This window comes from Motacilla alba, chromosome 4 (assembly GCF_015832195.1).
Source record: "Motacilla alba alba isolate MOTALB_02 chromosome 4, Motacilla_alba_V1.0_pri, whole genome shotgun sequence".
NCBI classification, from domain to species: Eukaryota; Metazoa; Chordata; class Aves; order Passeriformes; family Motacillidae; genus Motacilla; species Motacilla alba.
The window spans coordinates 10,789,493-10,815,136 of record NC_052019.1 but is presented as its reverse complement, the minus strand read 5'-3'; the positions used below and the strand labels follow the sequence as shown (position 1 = coordinate 10,815,136).

The following is a 25,644-nucleotide window of genomic DNA, read 5'->3' as shown; positions in this document are numbered from 1 at the left end:
TCTCAGTATGAAGTAGAAATAGAGGTGGGTCTTTAAGAATGTCGAAATGAGGACAATCATCACTTAAAGATCTCCTTGGACTTGAATCCCACAGCAAAAACTATTTCTTTAATAAATGGGGGCAACACTGCATCAAACAAGACCACATTTTTCTAGCACCAGGAAAGAAACAAATCAAGAGAAATACAGCTGCTCACAATGTGGCATTTTTCTTCAACAAACTATGGTATTTTTCAAAAATCTAAACTGGGGGTTTACACTGGCAGTACTTCTGTCAGATGTAGTGAAGACAGAGGTCCTAGGGCTCAGATGTCACTGCATACAGAAAAGTGTGGTAAAAAAATGTAAGTGTACTGTTAGAAAAAATAGTGAGGAATGTTCTTCACTAAAGCTCTGTGGAAAGGTTCCTTTCCTGTACACAGTGAATCACTTATGTTGCACTCATAATCTTGATGGAGACAAGAAGTTGTGCAATAAAAATGGTTTTAGATAGGAAGAAAACAAGAACGTGAGTCTAACTGCAAAAAGCAATCCAAACATTCTGACAACCATTTCCTATCTCTGGCTTGGCACTCCTGCATCAGTTATGCACCAGACTCCACCTCAGTATCAGTATCAGGCCTTTTGATGGATTTGGGTCATTTGACACAGATGAAACAATGCTGTGGCCAGCACTCCCTGGCACCAAAACTCACAAACAGCATTACTGGCACAAATTAAATGAAGTAGCCACTCTACCAGCAGAAGTGAAAACATTCTACTTAGGCAATAATTTTGTGGCTGGGTTCACCCACGTGCACCCAACATACTTCTAAGTGTGCCTTTTGCTGTGTTTTACTGCTGGACACAAAGGAAAGCATTCAGGAAAGTTACACTTTGGCTTCGCCCTGTCTTTCGGTCTTGCTTCAATTTAGGGCTTGTCTTCAGCTCTTAAAGTTATTTCACTGAGCACAGACTTATTCTGTGCATTCTGCAAGCAAGAAAACACACCCCAGCACTGACCTTTTGATGACTGTATCCTCAGGAGAATGTTAGTTATTACTGCCTTCTTCTCCCGGACAGTGGAAGTTAGATATTCATGGTCCAGAAGTTCAAGAAACAGGCGCAGCTCAACTATTAACTCTTCCATGGCTGAAAGACAAAAGAATAGAATTACTTTTTCTGAAAAGTCCCATTGGAAAAAAAAGACAAGAGTTAATTCTCATTTATCCACATTCATAGTTATTTTCTATTATTTCTTAAAAATAAAATGAAGTCCTCCCTGATGAAAAGAGACTTTAACACTACTGTACATTAACAGAACCAACAGAATAGTCCATTAGTGAGCACTGCTGGCATTTATAACATTTATTTCCAAACTGAAAGACACATGTTTTCACATGCCACATGATGAAGCCAGCACCAGACAAATTACGTGAAGGAATAGTGGCACCTGGCTTTTCTATCTCTGCCACTCTGGTTCCCCTCCCATTAACAAACTACAAAATTTCTAACAGCAGAACAAATTTAAGGCTTGGTAAAGCTTCCAGACACCACTGGTATTTTAATGAATCTTTCCTTCAACATTTTCTTCTGTTTGCTCTCACATGTTTTCTTATCACTCCCCAGATTCCACGTGATGCATTTCACATTTCATCCTATTCTATTATTCCAGATCTCAAATCTTTCCAATTCTAGAAAAAAATTACATTCCTTCTCCCTATTCCCAGTGCTTCTCAGTTTATCAGTGAATTTCATAAGCACAGTTCTACTTTTTGCCTTACAAGTTATCCCTAAAGTCTTGCATCATCCTAAGAACTGCAGTAGCTCAGACCATACATACAAACCCCTTTGCTAGCCTGATCATATGATATCTTCAGCAGGTTTCTGGGGAAACCCATGGTCTTGAACCACATTTTCATGCTTCAGTTCTCTCATATTCTGAGATTCTCTGGTCCCTTTGCTTAAGGGGATGTACTATTTATAGTTTTGTATCCTCATTCTGAAATGCCTCCATTTAAATTTTTCTCTACTTAATCACATTTGTTTTCATAGTCTTTTCCAGGCCTAACTGGGCAACTGCTGCTAAGCCCCTTCAGACCTCTTAAAGGTACATTCTTTGCTGCTTACTCCCTTCCCAGCTCTTCCCTACTTCTAAAACCTTTCTGATACAATTGTTTACCCAAGTGAAGCTGTAATCCTTTCTTCCATTTCTGAGAATGTGTCAGGATGTTTAAACAACCCTTGTTCGAGGTGCATTTGCTTTATCCCAGAGATGTCAGCCAAACTCCTGCCAGGGGCTCCTGGCCTATTTTTGTCTCCAAGAAACAAAGATTTTCCCATGAATTTGGAGACTGTACCTATGCTCTGACTGCTGTGGCAAAGCTGACAAACTCCTGGCAAGTGCAGAAGATGTGCCAGTCAGCAATACCAGGAACAAAAACATCTTAATAAAGAAATCCCTGAAGAAGTATGCTCTGGCAAGTAATTTCATAGAATCATCTAGGCTGTAAAAGACTTTTAAGATCATCAAGTCCAACCACAGCACTGTCAAGTGCACCAATAAACCATGTCCCTAAGCACCACATCCATGTGTTTATCAAGGACAGGGACTTCACCACTTTCCTGGGCAGCCTGTTTGACCAGGAAATGTTTGACCATCTTTTTACAGAAGAAGACGTTTTTCATAGTATCCAACCTAAACATCCCCCGGTGCAAACTGAGGGCATTTCCTCTTCCCCTGGGGTAAAACACTGGCACCCACCTCCCTACAACCTCCTTTCAGATAGTTGAAGACAATGGCCAACCTGAATCCCATTTTCTGCAGTCCAAACAATCTCAGCTCCCTTACATACTGCTCCTTAAGACTTGTGCTCTGGACCCTTAACCCTCAATTTTCTCAAAGACACTATTCATTTGTACATATAATTCCATCCTGCCCAAGTTCTTCTTGGTGATGATATTCTTTTATTCAACTGAGCAGTAGCACTGCCATTACATAAACTGTCCACATTTTCAGGATCTATGTTTCCCAAAGATTTTCACAATATATTGGCAGGAAGAGGCTTTTTAAAATGACAGGAAAACTGTCCGTGTTACTTCACAATGTAGCTCATGAAAAACATTCCATGGCTACAATGGTAATTTTTTTTTTGTCATCATATTTGTAGCTGTCTAAGCTCTCTAGAAATCTGTCAGAAATCCAAAGTATTTCACAACAACCCTATTACTTCCAGAGTTGTTCAAATTATGAAGCAAATAAATGCAGCACACAGCTTTCTGAAGCACAAAGGCATAGGTTCAGATTTGCAAAGTGGTAAGTGATCATGAGACTCTAGGAGAAATAACAAGTCCATATGACCCAAAAACCCTCCAAAACAAACAAACAAACAAAAAACCCAAACCTAAATAATGAGCTCTTATCTTTTTCCTCTAATTATAAATTTTAGAGACAAGATGTATATTACATTCTGTTTACAGCAGTCTCCAGCTTTTAAGTATGCTTTGAATATAAAATGCATTAATATTGTTAATTTTACTTACAGAATATATTAATATTTTAATAGTTACTTGATATGATACATGCTTTTGAAATCTATCATTATCATACAATCTAGGCAATCATTGTGAAACCTAATCAGTATGCAGAGCAAGAAATGTATACTTTTCATGTAGCTCTACAGCCATATTTATTGTTAGTAATTGCAATTACTGTTAGTAATTGCATATTTTACTGCACTAATATTTCTTTGCAATGCCATGTTTCCTGATTTCTTTAAGGCAAGGGACTGTAAATAGGCTGAAAGGGAGCTCTGGCTTCACCTCTTCACCAAAGAATATTGTATGCCACAGTCACCTCATTTCTCTGCTGAGAACCTTCATTTCTAGGAAGGGAAAAAAGGATGAAAGCATCAGATACCTTTGATATGCAAAGTTAAGTTATTTAAAATTATCAGATCCTCCGTCTCAGGATCTTATAATCTAATATAAACAGATGGATTGCACAATGAGAAATGAAAACAGGGAGAGTCACCAGGCAGAGAGACAGGGAAGCAAGAGGACAAGAGATAGGAAACCACAACTGGAGAGACTTCTGGGAGCTGCACCAGCCCAAATCTCTCCTGATTGTAACATAACTGTGCGGCTTTTCTCTGTGTCTTGGAGGAAATCTGCATTGCAGTCCCTGGTGACCCCTTCCCATCGACCTACAGTGACCAGCCTGCCAAAGGTACTGGAAGCAATTTAACTGCCCCAGCAGAGGATTTAAAAAACAAAGCTTTGGTTAGGATGGATAAGAGGATGGGAAGCTGAACCTGATACCAGTGAGGCAATACTTGAAAACACGCCAAAACACTGCCTTGGCAACACACTGACACTCACTGCATGTGCCCTGGGCCAGCTGTCCAGAGGCTCAGAGGTCGAGCAGTGCCTCTCTCACCCAGGAACACAGAGCAAGGCAAGATTGCTGCTCCTGCCTTGCCAAGCTCACAGGTGTGTGACACTGACTTCAGGCAGGCAGCCAAATTCACAATTCTAGTGTGACAACAGAATGAAACTGTTAGCAGCTGTTAAAAAATGCTAGACGAGAACACTTAGACATTGTTTCTACCAGGACTAAATGAGAGATGTTTTTCCTTTTGTGGGAGTTAATAGCATCACAAATACCAAAGTGTGAAGGCAGAAAGTTCTGAATTTCACTTCATATATGCACTCAAGTCACATATCTGAAAAGAAAGAAGGGAAAGGCTGTTCCCAGCTTAAGGAAAGAGTAGAAATACTGCCATGGAGTGTATTGAAATAAAGTACTGCAAACTCTTTTTTCCCAAGATGAACTTGTATGTTCAGAGGAAGAAACAAGTTTCCCAGTTGGCAATCCTTGGCTGATTTTCTGGATTAAAAAATCTCATTTTGTCCTTCCTAGAAAAGTGAAGATGTACTCACCAAAAAAAATGGTACTGAGTAACACAAAATCTACATATTTTCAGTAAGCAATCATTATTTCTTAAATGGAGACTCAAAAAGACCGGGTGATGCAAGCACCAAAGAAAAACATACTCCTCCAGTGACAGATTACCCTTGGAAATCTGACATCACCACAAAGAAAGAATAACAATCAGAAGAAGGCTCTCAAAAAGGGGCCAATTTATTTGACAGTTTTGGCTGCATTCTCCTTGCCAAAGGAATTACTGGGAAGTGGCAGGTGGTGAAAGGCAGGGTGGAGCCCAGGGATGGTAATCACAACAGTAAGCTGATTTTAGCTGGACTGAGGAACAAAAATCACATTCCACGTTAAATGATGAGAAGTCCATTCTATGCTCAATAGGAATTATAGGCCCCTAATGGGCTGCTGTAATTGCCATGCACAAATAAAAAAACAATGATAAATCCAGAAGGGTTTCCAAGACCAGCTCTCTAGAGTTTTAAAGTTTTTCAAATGGCAGCACATAAAAACTATATACACCAGCCAGCAACAGAATACACCAAGGCAAAAATAATCAGAAGAAGGCAATTACATCACACTGCAGATTTTGTTCCAAACCAGAACTAAAACCAAATGGGAATAAAAATGCATAATGATGCAATTATTCCAAATCTATGTTTACAGATACTAGCTTATAACCATTTTTTAAAAGAATACAGTTTTCACTTCCAGTTGATTCGAAAAAAATTGTAGGGACAGTTCTGTATCACACACATGATTAAGGTTGCTTAAACCAGAAGAAATGACAAGAATGAGCTCATTAGAAAAATGGTCAGATTGTTTTTGGTCAGTCCTAGCAATTACAGTGTTTCTTAACCTTGCCATAGCACAAATACCTGAAAGTGTTTTTCAGTTGACTAATATACACCAGTGGACTTTTAAAGAAGAAAAAAAAATGCAAGTCCAGGAAGGAGGACAGGAAGTATGTTTATTAATTATTGTCTTCTCCATACAGCACAAATGTCCCACACAGAATAACTTCACTTCCATGCCTGTATGTCTGTTATAAATGCATTTATGAAAATGTATAAGTATACAAATCTATCACAGCAACATGAATTTTAATTGAGCTTCAGTTTTTTAGAAGATTGTATTGATCAGTTCCTTGAACACTGCTGAATCAAATCTCTCTGTGCTCATATTTTCTGTTTTCTGTTTAGTTTGTCATTTGCAGAAGTTGAAGGCTAGAACAGAGACTCACTACAAGAAATAATCTAATCTGACTTTGTATAAAACACAGGCCAGACACTTTCACCATGCTACCTCTCTGTTTGTGGAGAGAGGTGTATTTATGTGAATTACATCTTCCAGGAAAACAAAAAATCTATGTCAGCATCCTGAGCCCTAGTTTCATGGGGGGGGGGTGATCCCACTGACTTCCCCAAACAAATTTGATTGGATTAATGGGTAATATTGAGGCCAAGCTTCAACCCATATATAAAAACTTCATGGAGGAACACTGAATGGTTCCATTCAATGGGTTTTTTGAAGGAACAATCCTTCAAAAAAACCTCATTGGTATTTGGGTACACAAGCAACACTGTAGAAATCAGACGTATGTTCTCATTTAAAATAAAAAGCAGAATGGGAACTTTATGCTTATATCCATTTCTCCTGAAATAGTGTCACTATCCTTATAAAGTTATAAATATCAGGGACACTACAATGAACGCAGAGCCACAAGGAGACAAAAATGTTTGTGAAGAAAAATACAAAATCACTTTGATGCACTTCCACTCAATCCTATAATGCAGTTACAAATGTCCTGTATTCAGCAATTAATAAAAAAACCCTTTCATAACTATTTTAATTTATCCAGGAAAATATTTTCACACAGAAGCACACAAAATCTGAAAGCAGGCAGTGAGAGCATATTTAGCAGCAGGAAAAGTTTTTTAATTTTTTCGATATGCTACCAGAAACTAGTTGACATTTTGAAAATTGCATTGGAATCCCCTGCCCCAAGAAATAAAAACTCTTGCTGCTTGAGGAACACCTTGTGAGGAGACAGGACTTGCCACTTGATGAGTTTTCTCTTGGTTGCACTTGCCCTTCTCTGCTGCCCTGAGAACCACAATGTACAAGGTGTGATGGAGTCTACCTGATAAATATGCTAGATCCTGCTTCAGAAAGTGAAGATGATCAGCCTGGGGACACATGGCATTAGAGTTAAGAACAGTAGTGTGCTGGAAAGGGGTGAATCCTAAACAGTAAATGAAGCCCTAGAGGTGAAGAACTAGTATGAAGCAAGTAAAACCTATATAAGGATTTCCATTAGAGTGTTTTAGCATAAAAATAATTACTCCCCTCTAAAAACTGGCAAAAAATCATATTTTGTTTAAAATTTGGCACTCCCTGGCCTGTCACAAAGATTCTCTCCAGACAGCCTGGGGCAAGAGAGGCAAAACAAATCTACTAAAAACTCCTCCTGTCTCATATTTATGATCATATTTATGATCAACCTCAAGGGATCACTTCACCCACAACCCACATGTATTCCTCTTTCTCCTTCTCTTCTCTGCTTCAGATCTTAAGGAATTGGCTTTTACAAATCCAGCTTTCCAAAAAAGCTACCAGAGCTCCAAGTGCTACTGTTACAATACCTGGGTGATAAAACAAGAGGTGGGAAGGCATTAAGGAACGTTTGCACAAGAAACAAGCTGCCAAAAATCCTGCTCCATCACTGAATCCTACAGCCATGCAATGAGTGACAGCAATGCTGGGGTGTAATTCATTAGCATAGGGTGGATGGATAGAGCATTTATTTTTTAAAGTGCAGACCAGTGTTTAAGCAACACCACAGACTTTGGAGAGGAACGTCTGCTTTTAAGCAAATTCACAGACTCATAGAAAAAAAAACAACTAAAAATAAATCAGAGAAAGAAAAATGGAAAAAGGAGAAATAAAAAAGAAAAAAGAAATAAGAAACAAAAAAGAACCAAAAAAGAAGAAAAAAAACTAATTAGTATTCAAGGCATTATTTTTTATTTAACACAGAACTACATGGAACTCATAATATGCTAGCCAAAAAGAAAAAAATGCTGATAACTAAATAAATAAACTTACAGAGCACTTTTATAAAGTTGTTCAAGACTTTATCTAAAAGTATGTTTTCCATATGAGATTTCTTTTGTTCCCAAAATAAATGTAACACATTTTGTAAAGCACATGAACATGGACTTCACCCTCACTGGATGCCCAGCAAGCTGAGAAAGTCTCACCCTCCTGCCTCTGTGCTCTCTGCGGGCACTCAGGCTCAGTTTTCTTTTTGGACTCCCATTGCCCTTCTGCAGCAGGAAACTGGAATTCCTTGCATTTACCACCTCCAAAAGTATCAGCTGCCATCGTCCCACCAGGACAAGACATTCCAGGTCCGGTCTGCTGGCTCCTGCATTATCTCACCTCCTCCCTCTCCCCAAACCACCAAAGATAAGCAGCCACTGCAGAATTAATGAACAGGCTCCAAATCCACAAAAGAAAAGCAGTTCCCTCTGATGACGAGGACAGAAAATCTGTGGTAGGAGGTGAAAGTCTGTGCCTGTCTCCAAATCCCAGGGGAAATGGGGCTCAGATAAGGCTGAGACACCCAGAAACAAGGCACCTGTGGCAGTAAAAACAAAGAGAAGCACTGCAGCACCCCTTGGGGGCTCTTCACTTGTGTCCCCAGCTGAACACAGATCCCTCCTTGGGATAACCTCTTTCAAAGTTATGAATAATTACATATCCAGAAGAAATGTGAGACAGTAAATTAAGGAAGTTAATGGAATGGAGAAACAGAATAGCAAAACAATGACAAAGAAATACAAATATGGCAATGGTAGGCACTGCACATTATAATTTGGTATTTCTGTATTGAGCAACACAATTTTATTATCTACCTCAAATAGCAAATTTAAAAATTGTTCGGGTCCAGAGTCTGATCATGTCATCCATGTGAGCAATACAACTGAAGAACAGTTTGCACTTTGTGAATCTGGAGCTCCAGACTTCCAGTGTGCAGTTAAATTAGAGCCAGAAATGAGATAATATTGCATTTTATAAGAATAGATCCAAAAGCTCTCACATTTGGATGCGAAGACAGAAAAGAACTCCTTTTCTTCTGCCCTACAATGCTTTTTATATGACAGTTCTCACTGCTGGGTTCATTATGCAATGAGTAACTTCTGCCATATATTGATTATTGTCTGATGCTTTCCCCAAGGAGAGAACCATGTTCTGCTTTTTCTGTCAGGCTTTTGAAAACTTCTATTAATAGATGTACACATTAATACAGATGACACACATGATCCATAAATGCATGAAATATACTCTCCATTGAAAACAGCAATATATGCCTTTCAACAGTGGATTCAGCTAGCTGTGATAAAGTAGGAAAGCTGTAATTCTAAAATGGGGAATTTCAATTCCCTCTACCCCTCAGGTTAATTCTCTGAAATACACTGATGTCTCTCTGATTTTTCTTCCTTCTGGTTCTCCTTCATGGTTACTAGGAAGACAGGAAAATTAAATAAACTTTTAATTTAATAGTTTCTAAAAATAAATTAAAAATAAATTTTTAAAAAAATTGAGCTCTGCCAGCCTGAGGCAAATTACTCCTTTCAGTTCTTGCCCTCAGCACACCTCTGCAGCATGCAAAGGAGACAGACCAAGGCTCATAGAGAGTGCTGGGAGCCTGGATTTGATCCAGGTGCCTCTGGGCTTGGACAGAGGCTGCTACAAGGAAGGGCAACAGCAAACACCCTGACCACAGGGAAGGGATCAGCCAGGAGTGGGATCCACACCTGCTAATGGAGCTCCACAGAACAACCTTCAAGGCCCCTTTTTGTCTCCATTTGTTACTAACTGGTCAAAGGTTACTCTCTAAAAGATGATAAAGTCAGAAAGTACATTTCAGAAAACTATGAAAGCCTAGGTCCCTGAAACTAAGTTATATTTTCTTACAATAGGAGAATCAGAATTCAAACAAGTGCGCTTTCATATATTTGTTAGAAAAGAAGAGGTGCTAAAGAATATACTAATAACAAGTTGGTCCAATAAGTCAACTGAAATGTTGCCACTTGAGGGACTGTACTGGAATTCAAAATGCTATTTTGTCACAAAATCTCACTTTCCCACCTTAAAAATATACAGAAACCTCATTATTTAAATATTCTAGCATGGAATGCTGGAAGTGGCAATGGGAATTTTAAATAATGGCGGCAGCAAGAGGCAAAGCAATGATGCAATGAGTAAGAGGCTCATTGCCCTGGCAGGACATGGGCAATGCTACTGTGATGGGACCCGAAACTGAGCAAGAACAGAGCAGCACAAACACTCTGAGACAATCACTGTGACTAGATTTGGACCCCACAAATCTCATGTAAGAAGTTGTCACCGTGTCACCAACGTACCATGTGAAATACACTAACTGGAAAGCTGAATTATTTTCACTATCCATAGTATTGATAGATGGGGATTTTCATCTGCAGTACTGATCAGCCAGAAAACAAGATATAGTCAGAAAACAAACAAAAAAAAATTATCCTGATAACAAAAGAAGAAAGAAAAAGCCCCTTTATTCAAAACTTTGGGTCTTTATCTGGTGTACTTCATGCAGTTTCACTAAAGCCCAACTAATTCACTGCAACTTTGGATATGCAGCAAATACTTGTATTTTCCAGAGATTTAATTTGCTATGCTCTAAATTTATCATGAAACCAGAAAACATATGTTTAAGAAACAGTAATAAACTGCTGTCAGCACCTTTCTCTCGGGCTACTCCAGCCACCTCTCCCCTTCTATTCAATCAGCCCTGCACCTCTTTGGAATACAGACTGTGCTAGACAGACTTACCTACAAGATCCCAGGGAAAATTAACCTCCATGACTTGCACTCCCCTTGCATCATTTTCTGTTTTCTGCACATTATCTGTTTTTTTTACATCTGGTCACACTGCCCCACATGTTTGGAACAGCCTCCCTTTTCCCTGCCAGGCAGCCTCTCATTCTCCCATGAAATCCCTCTTTCTTTCAGCATTCCCTTCAGCAGTAATCCTCACATTCCCCCTTGACCAACAGTTGCACCATGTCTCATCACGCAGCTGGGTTTTTTATCTACCTTTGGGTCAGACCCTGCAAATGTTTTCCCATGGTAAAACAAACTCCCAATCCTTCTGATCGGTTTCACTAACCAAAGCAGCAGGATGGGTTCAGAGAGAGAGAGAAAAAAAAAGTGTTTTAGTTATTAACATTTAAAAGGCACTGACTTCATTCCAATGCAAAAGGAGCAAAGCAGACAAACAGTCAGATGTGTGTTCCTCCTGCCAGCAGTGGGAGAAGGCAGCTCTGAGGATGGGAGACCAGGGCAGCTGCCAGAACACATCCTGGCACCAGCACGGGCACTGCCTGGCCAGCTGTGCCAGCTCCATCCTCCCCCTCACACCTGGCCCTTTCCAACAGAGAAGTGGTATTTACAAAAAATATTATGGTTCCATATTCCAAGAATATTTCTAAGCTCTGCGGACGTATGTCCAAAATGTTACCGGTGGCTCTCACTCACTCTGAGTCTGGCTGTGTTTCTTCAGGACAAGGAGATCATTTGTTTGTAAAAAGTACTGGGACTGAGCAGCACAAGCAACATCAGCTCCTCACTGTTACAGCATTTAAAAACTTCCTATCAGGCCACAGGAGAGAAGAAGAAAAGCACTTTACCTACATCCTTAGCATATTCTCTCTGTGACTGCCCACTTGTGTCAGCTGATGGATACTATAAAGATAAAAATGGACCACTGGATTCAGAACAAAACCCTATATTCAAACCACACAGTAGGCAGAAATTACCTCTGAGCACACTTCAGCAGTATCACTTGGGCAGGGAAGTCACATTTTATGACTAAGAGGTTCACTACATGTCCATTTGTCCTCCCCAAACTTCTGTCACAGCTGAGGGAATGTCCTGATCAACATGAGCTTCACCAAGGGCTGGGTGTGCCATCAATCCAATGTCTTGTTTGTCTGGATGAGATCCTGGATGGTTTGCTTAGCCATATTTGCCAAAAGGTGTTCCCCAGCTTTTCCCACATCCCTGAGTAACAAAGAAGATGCACGGCCAAATGTTTTCCCACTGAGATCTCAAAGGCAAAACCCAGCACCCTCCCTCAAGAAAAAAAGCAAGGATCAGAGTTTATAGCAAGTTTGCACATTTTCCTGAGTTTATGTGCTTTGTTTTTCCCAGACTCATAACCTAACTAGGAAACCACAGCCTGATGCATCTGTTGGTCTCGGTTATTATCAAAAATGTGCTGACTGTCTATAAAGTTATCCCATTGCATCACAGCACAAAGAGCTGGGGTCAGGCACGGAGCCCCTGAGGATCCCTCCCAGCCGGGCTGGCACTGACCAGCTGGGCTGGCCAGGCAGTGGCTGAGCCCTGCCCCTGCAAAAACACAAAAGCTGTCCATGGCAAGCATTTGCATCCTTGCCTCATCTCACCATCTGCTGCTGCTGCTGCTCACTTGAAAATTAATACAGTGGCTGCTTGAACCAGAAGCTAATGCTACATCTGTCCTCCTTAGATCATTATTAGACCACACATGCAACCCTCTTTGAAACTCAAATGGGGTGACAGTGGCCTCTACTCTGACAGCATCTGTCCTCCATCAAGACAGACAAAATTACAGACCCTGAAACAAACTGGACTGAATCTTCCTCCTAGTCTGCGCTCTACTACTTTCCCCTTCTCCTTCCCCTATACAATTTCATCAGAGTTAAAAAGTAAATTAATAAAGTGTGCATCTCTTTCAAAGAACATAAGAAGATATTTCCCAAGCTAAAGTACAGAAAACCCAGGACTGGTCTTGCTTGTATAAATTACATTTCCCCGTCCAATTTCTAGGGGCTGTTCATGGCTGCTAAGGAAACAAGTGAAATTGCATTTTATCATCTTGATCATTTATTCCTAATAGTTTCCTATTTGCATCTGATTTGCACTGCATGAAGAAAAGCAAAATGTGAGAAGAATCAAGCATATTATTGAGGTTACAATTCTCATACCAATCTTAGTTCTGTGGCCTTTAATCCAGAGAAATTCTCAGAGAGACAAGGCCTACATGTAAATTGCAACATACTGATTTTAGAGAAGAACTAATTTCACAGGCTTCAGGGGCAATAATCTGAGACAGAAATCTGTTCACTTCTTTTCCATGGAAGACACACTAGAAACTTCTTCTGGGAACATCAACAAATTGAGCATTTTTAAAAGCCTCCCAGTAAAATGTATTTTACCCTACATGCATTTTTCATCATTCAATTTAGAAATTATTTACAATAAGAAAGCAAGCAGTCAAATCCACTTTAGTAGGTTTTAGGTGAATTCTAGCAAAATGTATGTATCTACAAAAAACCAAAGCCCAAAACATTTCCCTTCTGTTTAAAGCACTTTGAAAATGAAGAAATTCATCATGCTAAGATGAATGTTTGTAACCATCTTTTTCTTAAGCTACAGTTTGAGAACCATGGCTATAGCTAATAAAGTGCTACAACTAAAAAGAAAAAAACCCAAAACCCAAACCCAAACAACATTAGAAAGGATAAAATGTTCCATCATGTCCTAGTCCTTTCTAGATCTATCTCCATATTTGTAGAGGCTCAGAACAGATACATACATTAGCAATAAAATAATGCTTGCTAGGTGACCTTGTTCACCTCCTAGGAGCAAGAAATGGACACACAACTGGCAAAAGGCAGAAAAGACCAGGAGAAAAATATAAACTATTTAAATAAGCCCTTGTTTTGGAGCATTTGAGAGTGGCAGAAAAGTGCTTCAAAAAGGCCAGGTGGTCCTGATGAAATGGAAGGAACATGAGAAGAAAAACAAGAGGAAGATGGGTCATTCACAATCCATGAACCTTTACAGCATTCTTTGAAGAAAAACAGAAAGGTTTATCTCTGTCAATTAGCTTGTTTATGGGAAAGATGCAAATGTGTGCTCAGGGTAAGGCTTTTTGTCTTCTTTGCTTCTTTAATCTGTTTTCTCAAGATTACACTTTTTTTTACCACAATTTTCCTTAAGAGAAATATGAAGGAAGGCAGAATCAGCTTACGCTTCCTTTTCATTCCAGATGGCAAAGTGATGAAAACTAATAGCTAAATCAAGAAATCATTATGATGAAGGCATGGATTCTAAAAAAAGCCTTTGCAATTTTTCAAGTCGGAGAAACAGGAGAGCAAATATCTCCTAGCTTTTAGAAAGCAGTGCTCTTTCTCAAGGCACTGGAGACTACTCCATTTTCCTACCATCCTTTTGGATTACAAAGCAGCACTCTGTGGTTTACAGATGGGAAACTGAGGCGGGCTTCGTACCACAAAGACTGTCACAGAGCACAACTTGGCACTGCCACCAAAAGAAGCAGCTATGGGCACCTTTCCCAAACCACAGCTTTTCCCCAACCCAGGCTGTCATTTCTGCCGCTTCTCTGGGCTGGCATGTGTGCTTGTGCAGCCACAGGATGGACTGAAGCAGGGCTCTGATAAAGTTTTTAAGAGCAATACCCAGTCATGCTGGAGCAACTTTATGGTGGAACATGACCACAGACACACTTGTACCTACACTAATGCTCCATGAAGCTCGTAGGGCTGTAGTCACAAACTCAAGATGTTTTGAAATTCCTTTTATCCTAGGATCAGACAATACTGGGGTAATGAAAGAATCATGTTGTCCTCTGTGTCCTGTTTCCTGACATATCACAAGGAGTGACAGGACACAGAGGGCTGGTGTCCCAACCACACTGCATGCTAGGGCAGTTCTGTGCACACCCTGGCATTTCCCTCATGAGGAGACCAGTGAAAAATGGGAAAAATTTTGTGTTCTGCAGTTCTCTCAATCCACAAATTTGGTGTCAATGTAACTGCTGTGCTGGAACACCAAATTAGCCCTACAGACCAAATATATACATGTTGAATGTATACATACACTGAACGTTTGAGATGGAATCTCAGATCCAAAAAGCCTTTTCTAATGATTCCCATTAATGGTAAAGTTCTCCCAATGGCAACAGCTGCTGAGATAATCTAACTCTTAGCACATCTGAAAATCCAAATCAAGCTGTGGCCCTCTCCAGATAATGTGACTAATTTTATCCTTTTTTAACAGTGTTGTTTATTTTTGTCTTTGGCTTTGTAATGAAGATGTGGATCTAAATAATGTGACCTGAATGCAATGGAAAGTTCTTTTTGAAGAAGAGAAATGTTTTGTTGATCCTAAAAAGCCCAAACTCCTATATAGTAAATAATTAAATATTTGCATTAGAAAATTATTAAATAAATTGTTAAAACCATATAGAATTTACTATTATATAAACTTTTATAACATTAAATTTTATTAAGAAGTTTCAACACAACTGTGCAGGTTTCCCTGACCTTTCAGGACTGTCCCAGCCCTGTGAATGGAGGCAGATCCCACTGGCAGGAGCTGCCTCTGCACAAGCCACAGCATGGCCTGACCAGATGTGCAGATGTTAATAAATAATAATAACCATGATGATGATGATGATGGCAGAACCATGTAAGCATTCATGACTTTCTAGTTTCCAGCCTCTCCTCGATCTCCAATGCCAAACTTGCTCAGATGGCTGGCGAGAAGTCAGGGGCTGACAGCCATCCTGGCAGCGCTCTCGGCCCCTGGGGCCCCTCACCTAATTATCCTGACATGGAGCTGAAGGATGCTGAGCCACTGCCAAGAAGGAGGTGCAGGCTCAGAGGGACACCCAGTCTCCCGAACCCAAGGAGTCTGGCCTGGAAGGACAATCACAGGTCACCTTGGGCCCCAGAGCTACATTCCTGGCTTGCCCTAGCCTGCAGGCAAATGGATTACCTGTGTCCAGGAGTAGGGAGGAAGAGGAATGGATTGCAAGCCAAACCAGAGATTGTTTGCAGCATGGATTAATTAGAACTATTCTGATTCCTTTTCCAACCTCTCATACTGAGAAAGGATAAATGCTTCAGAATAAAAATACTCAACCATGCCAACACATCACCCCCACTGCTGGCTGCAGATGCCAGGGCACAGTCTTGTGTCACCCGCTGACACAATGACATTAGCAAAAAAATTATATCACAGGCTACAGTGAAACTTATCCCACTGTAACAGCTCATCCTAAATGCCTGAAACAAGAAGAAAATGGAGAAATAAAACGATAGGTGAAAATGATCGTCATATGCAAGCAAACCGCCTGCACAGCTCTGAAATGTTCATTATTAAATTCCAATGGTCTCAGTTCCACAGCCCTGAGAGACTATATGCTGAAATAATGAAAGAGCAAGGGTGGAAGGGGGCTTAGAGTACAAGTCAGCAGGTGCAATTATTATTTGGAAAATTCTTAGGCACTTACTCTTCAGAGCACTGCATGAATATTCATTAAGCCTCCCAGCTTAGGAGGCTTCAGGTTTGAGTGTTGGTATCTCCCCTTTATGGATTAAAAAAAAAAAAAAGGCAGAAAAGCCCAGTTTCAAACATCTACATGGAACTTGAGGATTTCTCTTTCTCCAAAGTCTCATCAAATCTCTTAACAATTATCTTTCTCTAAGGTTAAAAGAGCAACAACTAAGTGACTGTGGAGAAAAGCAACTGCCCAAGACCACTACAAAAATAAATGGCAAAAACAGAGGTGAATTCAGAACTCTGAAAACTCAGTCCAGTACCCTGCTCCTTTGGGAGCACTACTTAAGTGTAGCAAATTGTGAGCTAATAATATCACTCTTTCGAGCTCTGGTAACAGTTTCCCAAAGCTTTCTCAGTGAGGCCACAGCTCAGTGATCCATGGAGCAGATCAATGGAGCAGTGCTGTCAGCAGAGCTTCAAATTAAAAGCTAAAAGAAAAGGGTTCATTGAGCTCTTGACATAAATTTTAGGTTCAGCAGTGGGGCCTTAAAAACACTGCTCTTTGGCAATCATCACAGTCAGATGGCATTTTTCAGAATATATATCAACTTTGGAAAATATTTTGTCAGGAAGTGTCCTGCATGCCCTGTATGTTCTGATTTGCAGAATTTGCAGCTGAGGACCACAGCAAACACCTCCTGGCATGCCCAGACACGGGCACCTATGCAGGGGTAAGCTAGAGAAGCCTCAGCCACGCACCAGGGCAACAGTTTTGCCTCAAGAAGCTTCAATACTATCTCAGAAACCTATTTGGAGAATAAACAAGCCTGGCTACAAAGCCTGTATGGAAAGCCTAGGAAGCAGACAGAGCTGTGCCCAACACCTCTGCTCCTCCAAAATGAGAGGGCTAGAAGAAAGATACCAGATAAGCAGACATGCTTCTGGTTCTTCATGGAGCCATGAGGTGCACTGAAGCAAATGCTACCTCCCGGGGGTTCTTATTGCCTTGTCCGTCATTGGAGATAAAAGTAATATTGTTTATGTCTTTTATAACACATACAAGAAAGCAATATAGGAATTCTTGTGTATGCCATCCAACTGTTAAGTGGTTTTCCAGCTCTAGAAATATGAAAGCATGACAAGAAGTGAAATGTAAGCAGAGTATGATCCCAAAGGTCTGCCAGCAAGCAATGCAACCCTTCTGTCTGATTTGTTCAGTCATTTCTAACTTTCCCTTCATAAGACAATAAGGAATTGTTATTCATCCTTATTTATAGTTTATACCTTTGAGTAAAGGTCATCGGTACTTTGGCAGGGTTGAATCTTCTAGGTGGTCTAAGTAATGGTGACATTTTTCCAAATGAGCAAATAAACATATATCTTCTAATCTTTCCCACTTAAACAATAGGAAGCTAAATAACATAAGAACTTTGAAGAGAGTAAAAACAATTCAAAGAAAATGACTGATATAATACATTGGTATTACAGTAAAAACTTGAAAAATGCAACTGAAAAATATAAATAGAACATATCAACAAGGATGCAAAGAACGTATCTTTTGCTAATAATTCTGTCTACAGGGTAGGACACAGACCAGACAGGGTTATCTGTTTCTCAGGGGTTAAAAAGAAATTTCCCAGAAGTCTGGTTATGCCAGGTGATCAAAATGATGGGATGGAGCATGCTCTTTTTGTGCATTTGTTAGAAAGCTGGATCTCTGGCAACAGTGCACTCAGACATGGACACAGAAGAGAAAAGGGCTGCATCTGCTTTGGCAGCATCTTAGCAATTTTGATTCCATCATCACAAATGGTCCCTGTTTCTGCCCCTGCACTGGAGCATGTCTTGGAGCCAGTGAATCAGCAGCAAAGTCAAGGGCAAAGCTAAGTTCAAGGAATAGTCTGGGTCATAGTTTAACTGCTTATTATTTCGGGTTTCATTTAATTGCATTAAATTCTTTTCAAATTTACACGTTTTCCAAGGACGTTGAATCTTCATGTTTTTTATAGGTTTAGCACCTCATAATGAGCCTCTCTGCTGCCTTTCAGCTTTGGACAGACAGCAGCCTTATCTGTCTTCTCAAAATTTTATTTATTCTCTATGCAAAATCTTATTTATTGTTGGACACTGGTGTTGAGATCAGCCTCCTTAGAACACAAGTGTGTATACACAGCCCAAACCACTGTAGTTTACAGTCCAAACATTCACTCAGCACAAAATCCTCATTAGCTCTGTTTCATCCCTGTCTCCTACCCCTATTTATTCTGGCATTGTACAAGAATATGCTGAATTCCTGAAAACAGAAGTCTCCTTTATAGTAGGATTTAGGTACATTAAAGCAGGTAAAGTACAATTCTGATGAACATTAATGTAATAGTCTGGTGGGAATACAGCTGTCCAGCTGTGCTCTTCACAAAAAAGGTGCTGAACTGTGTGCCAGAGCCACCAGCTTCACCATGGCAGCAAGAGAGGTGGAAGCAAAGGAGCTTCCATGCCAGAATTATGAAGTTTCCCTGACTGTAACATCACACTGCTGTTAACTGAGCAGTTGTGAGAGCCTTCAGAGAAAGGTAGTTTATGGGACACACAGATCACTGCCAAGGGTCAGCTCTGATGGAGTTACATCCTGGTGTACTCTTACTAGAAGGAGGAGGTAGTGAAGGGTTAAATGGCCATTTCCTCAGCAAGAACCAAATGCTATGATGAAGAACCAGTGCTCTTTTGCACCTCCTCAACCATTCTTCTCTCTTCTCCTCAAGACCATGAGAAACTGCCACACCAAGAGGTGAAATTTGCAAAACGCCAAGCACAAACACCGTGTGGGGTAGTGAGAGATCCCCCTCTGAGAACCAAAGACCTGTTCAGAATAAGCGTCCCACCAGCCTGAGGTACTGAGATAAGGTCCTCTCATTTATAGCCAGGGCTTCAGAGCCATTTTTAGTGCTTTAAAAACACAAGAACATTTTATTACACCTCAGAATACACAGTGTTATATGTTAGAAAACGATGCTCTGGAAACTTACCATGAAAATTACCGGCAAATATCCACTTCTTGGCAGCCTTGTGCATGTGGAGAGGTCTTTTATTTAGTTTAAAAAAAAATAAATTACTAAATAAACATACACGTTATTACTCACATCCAGGAGGAAGTGTGACTTTTCAGGAAAAACGAACTTTCTGCTCAGGCAGTTTCCAATAAGAGCTCAGAAGAATGAGTATAATACAAGTCAGATTTATTAGAAGTAAATTAAAATCATCTGTAATAGGAAACTTCTTTTTTTCTCCTCTAAACTTTTGTTCTGAAGCAGAAATAAATTGCAATTCTATTCAAAATGAGGTAAATAAAAGCTTCTGTAGCTTGCACTATCTTTGCAATTGTAGTATTTATGATGAACATAAGGTATTTATTTTTGGAGGGAAAAAATGAACATTCTGCTATTATTTTAGTCAATTTTGTGCCTTTTTAACAGCCATGCATTTCATTATTTTCAAATGCCTATTAATTTTTGGCATTAGAATTCCTTAAAGTAATTTTGTTAATAGAAGGACACTTAAGTCTGTGTCTTTACATCATTATTTTACATACTTTCCTAAACATGAATTTTGTTGATTCATTTCTAAAATCCCCAAAAGCTCAAATTTTTCAGCACTTTTGAGAGAACTGGCCTTTATTATCAGTTAAAATATCATTATACATCAACCTGTTTGGAAACCAGAGCCTCTTCACTTAATCATAAACACTACAGCTGAAATCTGACCTAAGTAATGTGCCAAATGCTGCGCAGGAGCTGGTGCCAGTTAGGATGACAATCTAATTCTCTCTTTTTCCAGAGCTGGATTTCATCCAGGGGACGATTTTTTCTTTGAGTTATATTGTTTCTAAGCTAATTTGGGGCATTTTGCCCTTTGGCTTGGAACATTTTCTAAATAATACGAAAACATCAATTTGAACACAGTGTCAATGCCATAATGTACTACTTTTATATAGTTTCACATGAAAAACAATCCCCGTTACATCACAGACAATTGTAATAGAAGAAACAGTCCTAAAACACCTTCTTGCTCTCAGGCATGTGGGAAAGTCACTCTAAACAGACCTGCAGAACCTATAGCAAACACAAAAGTGAACTTGGATCCTTTTCCTCTGGCACATCTGGCTAGAAAATGCAATTCCTTGCCCCTACCCCAGTGCCATAGTGGGTTGTTGGGAAAGGTCCCCACTTTCTGCTGTGGGTTTCTAGCTTTTCCCTCCATCAAGAAATAGACTCAGCAGTGCAGTGCACCTCGACTGAGTGCAAAAGGAAGGATTCCTTTTCCTCGAGTAAGAGCCATCTCACCCTGTAGCTGCACAACTGCTAGATCTGGTGCATTCATCATGAATCCAACCAAACCCCTGGTAAAACAATCCAGTCAGGTGCTGTCATCTTCAGGGCTGCTGACTTTAATTTTAAAATTACTCTGGAGCAACTCAATTTCCAACTGCTTTTTGTTCTTCTGGCTAATGTCGTACTCTGAGGTTGAAAATGCAATCTTCTGATAGTCTGGTTTAATCACAAAATCCATTTATACGTTCAGCGAGTCACTCCTATTTCAAGAGAATGCTTTGCTGACATTATGATATAGAAAATTCAGAGCTGTCTCCATGAAAGTGACTTCTGGATTTACATTAGATACTTCCTGCTAGTGCTTTTATATTAGGCCACTGTCTCTTGGCACTACAGACCTGATGATGGCAGAGGTCGCATTTCCTGAGGCACAAAACAACTCTGCTGGCAGCTGAGCCTCTCTCCTACACTCTTCATGCACAAAGGCACAGCCATGCCTTGGAACCACCTTTTGTGTGCAGGGCCAGTGCTTGCTTTTTTTTGACAGTGATGAAGTAGCTAAGGAAAATAAAGGAAAAAAAAGATTCCTCAAAGTGACAAGCATCATTTCAAAACAGTAACAGATTTAGATCTGAGAGGTTTTGGGGGAGACTTGCTGCAGGGTAGATGACACCTGGGGAACCTTCATCCTTATCAGCTGTTAAGGTTTGCTCCTACAAGATACTAAGCAAAATACACCAGTCACAGCCATAATAAGCTGAGTTCATGTGACTGGTGACTTTTTTCAGAACACACTCCTTCTGGACTCAGCTACTCAGAGATTCAGACCTTCTCTGGGGTCCTCAGAAGGCTGGTACATGTTCTGGCAGGAAGGTGTTCTTTCATCCAAACGCAGCAGTACACATACTGACAGATTAATTCCCATCCTTTTCTGTAATCCCCCTGTCTGCTCCTCCTCACTCAAGGAGGCAGAGCTTGATGCTCTGCATTAAGGTTTTCCCCATCTCCTTTAGTCTTAGTGGCTGAAAAGTGACGTGAGACTCTGACATCCTTTTGGCACAGAAGGATAGAATGGTTGGGGTTGGAAGAGACCTCTGGAGATACCTCGTCCAACTCTCCTGCTCAAGCAGCTTCACCTAGAGCAGGCTGCACAGGGTTGCATCCAGGCAGGTTGTGCCTATCTCCAGAGAAGAAGAACACAACCTGTTTCAGTCCTCTTTCAGCCTCAACATAAAGAAGATTTTCCATATATTCAGATGGAATTTCCTGTGCTCAGCCTGTGCCTGCTGCCCCTACCCTGTCTCTGGGCACCACCGAAAAGAGCCTGACCCCATTATCATGACACCTGCCCTTAAGATATTTGTATGCACCTTTAAGATTCCCCTCAGTATCCTCAAGGCTGAACAGGCCCAGCTTTTCCTCAAAAGGTGAATACTCCATGCTCCAGGGAGATGATCTATGGCTGTAAAAGATCCCACCCAGTTAAATGACTTAAATTTCTAAAGACATTTAATTCTACATTTTTTGCATCTACATGGCAAATGTGTGGGGTGTTTTTTCAGTCTAATACATTTAAGTTCATTTAACTGAATTATAAACAGAGAACTTTCTGCAGAAGACCCATGTCTGCAGAACAAGTCTTTTGATGACAGTCACAACATATTGACAATACTTCTACTATTTTCATTATACTAATAGCCAGAAGATTGCAAAGCAGTGTGAAATGAACTGAGGCTTTACTATAGCTACAAAGAAGTACCACTACTTGCAGGACTAGATGCTCAGGTTGGCTTTTCCACAATTAATTTCATCTGGCTCTAGCATCTATCTTAATGTTAGGAGAGACACATCCCTTCCATTCTGGATCAAACCTACATTCATCTCAAGGTTTCATCCACACACAGACACTGTAATTATGCTGAAGGTTATTCTACCATGTCTGAAATACATCTCAGTCATGAAAACTGAAGTCCTATTTCCAAAAACCCAGCAGGCATAGCACAACAATGTAAGGGAAAACTCAAAAAAATGCTCTGCATTAGAAGACCTCAAACGATGATTCAGACAACTTTTTGTTATTTATATACTTAATTATGCCCACAACATATATATTTTCTGCATCAGTTGCAGCAAAAGCATTTTATTATAGATGCCTATCAATAGTTAGATAAGGCTTCCAGCTCATTTCACACTAGCTAGAACAGCCTCAATCATGCTAATGACTTTGAGGTTGGCCGAATTTCCACTAACAGCCTAAAGATGAATAGATGTACATATCCAATTACTGTAATAGATTTATTAGTTTAAAGAATAGTCTAAAAATTAGAATTGCTGTGAAGTCGAACACCCATAAACTTGTAATCCAATTCCAAATTTCTACTATAATCTTTGAAATTACATGCATGACTCAACTATTAAATTTTAAAAGTCCAGGAAAGGTTTGGTGGCCAATCAAACACATATTTAGTAAAAGCAAACTGTTATACAGCGTAATAATCCTAACAAGATGACTATGTGGTCCAACTTTCCTTTCTTTTTCTTCAGCATCTACTGAAAAAGTACACAGATTATTTCACATTCTGGTTTAAAACAGGTAAAAAATTTATGAGTAAACAGGTTTAAGAAGAAAAAAAAAGTATTTGTTAAATACGAACTGCAACAATGAAAAACCTGCAGGGATTGTTAATGATGTGCCTACTAGTTACAGTAACTGCCGATTTTATGGCACCAAAAGGGGAGAGATTAAATCTAAAAATACAACAAAAATGAAGAGATTATGATCTACTAATATATATTTTAAATGAAAAATCCTGAGTGAAATACAGCTTTGTTCAAACACTAATAGCTTAAGATTGTTCACTCTTCTGTCTTCCCTAACTTAATTCGTTTCAAATTTATGCAAGTCTGGCTATTAACAGATGTATTCCTTTCCTAATGCTCCAGTGAGAAATAAGCTACCTATCCCATGTGAAGATCCCATGTGTACAGAAGAGTACAAAATAGTGAATAATTAATAATTTATCATCATAACTGAGCTAAAGGCATTAACAATTTATGACAAAGTACGAATATGCTGTCCCTGCTGTCCCTCACAACAATGAGCAAACATTGTTTTTCCCTGGAGTTCTGTTACTTAAAAAAAACACAAATGACAAACAACATCTCTGTACTGCATAATTGTGCCCATACACATTCACTGCCCATGAAACCCAGGTCCCTGCTGCCTCTGCTGTCCCGGGCAGATGGGACACCTGCTCTGCAGACCAGTACAAGTGCATTTTAATCACAGTAGCACATGGCAAGGTATATTAAACTGCAAAGGCACCCTACGCGTGTCCCAGTGGCACACGTATCAGACAGATAACACTTAACAAGAAAATCAAAATCTCAAGGTTTTTGTTCAGGCTCAAGGTCTAAGAGAACCAAAGAAGGATCATCTCTCTGCTGGTAGCCAAGGAATGACCCGCAGTGACAAGAACTCAGTGTAACTCCAGCTCTGTAAGCTGATCCAAAGATGGGATAACCTGCTGAGTTCCTGGTGGTTTTCAAGCTTCATTCCTCTGTAAGTCACGAACCAGTGGCTTCAGGGATCAGATAGGGGAGGCTGGAAATTTAGATTGCAACATTTTAGTCTCAGGTTCTTCATGTTCTTCCAGTACAGCCTATGTTGACTTTATTTAAGGTCTCTCACAACTGTGACACACTGACACCTTATTTTCACAAGTGTTGCAATATGCTGAAGCCCTCTGATAAACTGATGGAAGTGGTCAGACTCCCAACATGCCTCTTCTAACCATCACATCACTTACCACAGCCTGATTCTCAGGAAGGACACCAGAGCCAAACCACTGACAATGTAACTTTTGCACAAACATAAATGATCCAACAATTCCTGTACAAAAAGGCCCTCATGTGCCATGTTAGCTGACATAATGGACTAATGGAGTAAATACACAACACAACCAGACCCTAATTTTAACCATGTAGCATTCTGTTAACTTTCATGCATTTACTCCTTACTTTATTCTGATTTACAAGAAGATCAGCTATATTCCTAAAATACTTAACACAATAAGTTAAGTATTATTACTGTGGCAGCAAGAAACCAGCTCCTTAACCCTTTGCACTTATTCCTGATAATTTCCAGTCCTTCTGGAAAAGCGCACCATCACTGACAAGATTCTGTTTGTTAAGAATTGTTGCTGCTTACTCCCAAAAAACACATATTTTGCTAGGCAGCAAACAATAGAAAAAAAATCATGTTATTTATGCCAGAATCATGTTGCCCACATTAAACATTTTGACATGGTGGTTCAGTGACGTTTAAATATTTAAGAGGGGTGAGATTTTTTTAATTACTTTACTCTCAAAATTTCCAGGGAATACTAGGCACCTTCTTGGCCTGCATGTTAAACATAAAAAATCTATCCTACATTGTCTTTCTGTTACTCCTCTGAAAAAATAAGCTTGATATTAGAAAACCCATATGTATTTATAACTGGTTTTTGTAATTTTATAAGAGAAGAGAACCAAAATTTTTGCAATTATTTCTAAGCAAGTTTATCTAAACAAATATATTAACAAAACAGGGCAGTCCATTTCTTCCTATCAAATCAAACCATCCATCTCCATGCAAATACAGAAAAAAGTCAGAATGTTCCCCATGGATCACTCCTTCCTCACAGAGAATCTATCTTCTGAAAGACAAAACCTACAGGAATATCTTCCTGTAGAAGATATTCCTACAGGAATATCTTCCTGTATTCACTCTCTACTTCCTAGAGAGTGAATATCTTCTAATTATTCAAATGAAAATTAGAATCCTACTTTTTGCAACAAGGAAAAACTTATTACTTTAACCTCATTATTACTAAGACATTAGTATGGCTTTTTCAAAACATTCCAGTGCCCTTTCAAACTGCAAAACCTGCCAAATTCTTTGACTCAGTTGCCATAAAACATTTCTAAATTGCTGGAAGCAGATCCAAATTTTGTTTTATAAAA

The 25,644-nt window shown here is 39.7% G+C and overlaps 1 protein-coding gene across 3 annotated transcripts in view; it reads right to left on the bottom strand.

Moving 5' to 3' along the window:
* The window catches only part of AFAP1 (actin filament associated protein 1), a 111,054-nt gene that overhangs the window by 60,913 nt on the left and 24,497 nt on the right, over positions 1-25,644 (bottom strand). For all 3 annotated transcript variants that reach the window (XM_038134743.1, XM_038134745.1, XM_038134744.1), the window contains exon 2: positions 1,003-1,131. In XM_038134743.1, the coding sequence (XP_037990671.1) occupies positions 1,003-1,129 (127 nt within the window). In that variant the 5' untranslated portion in view covers positions 1,130-1,131. The remainder of the gene's footprint in view (positions 1-1,002; positions 1,132-25,644) is intronic.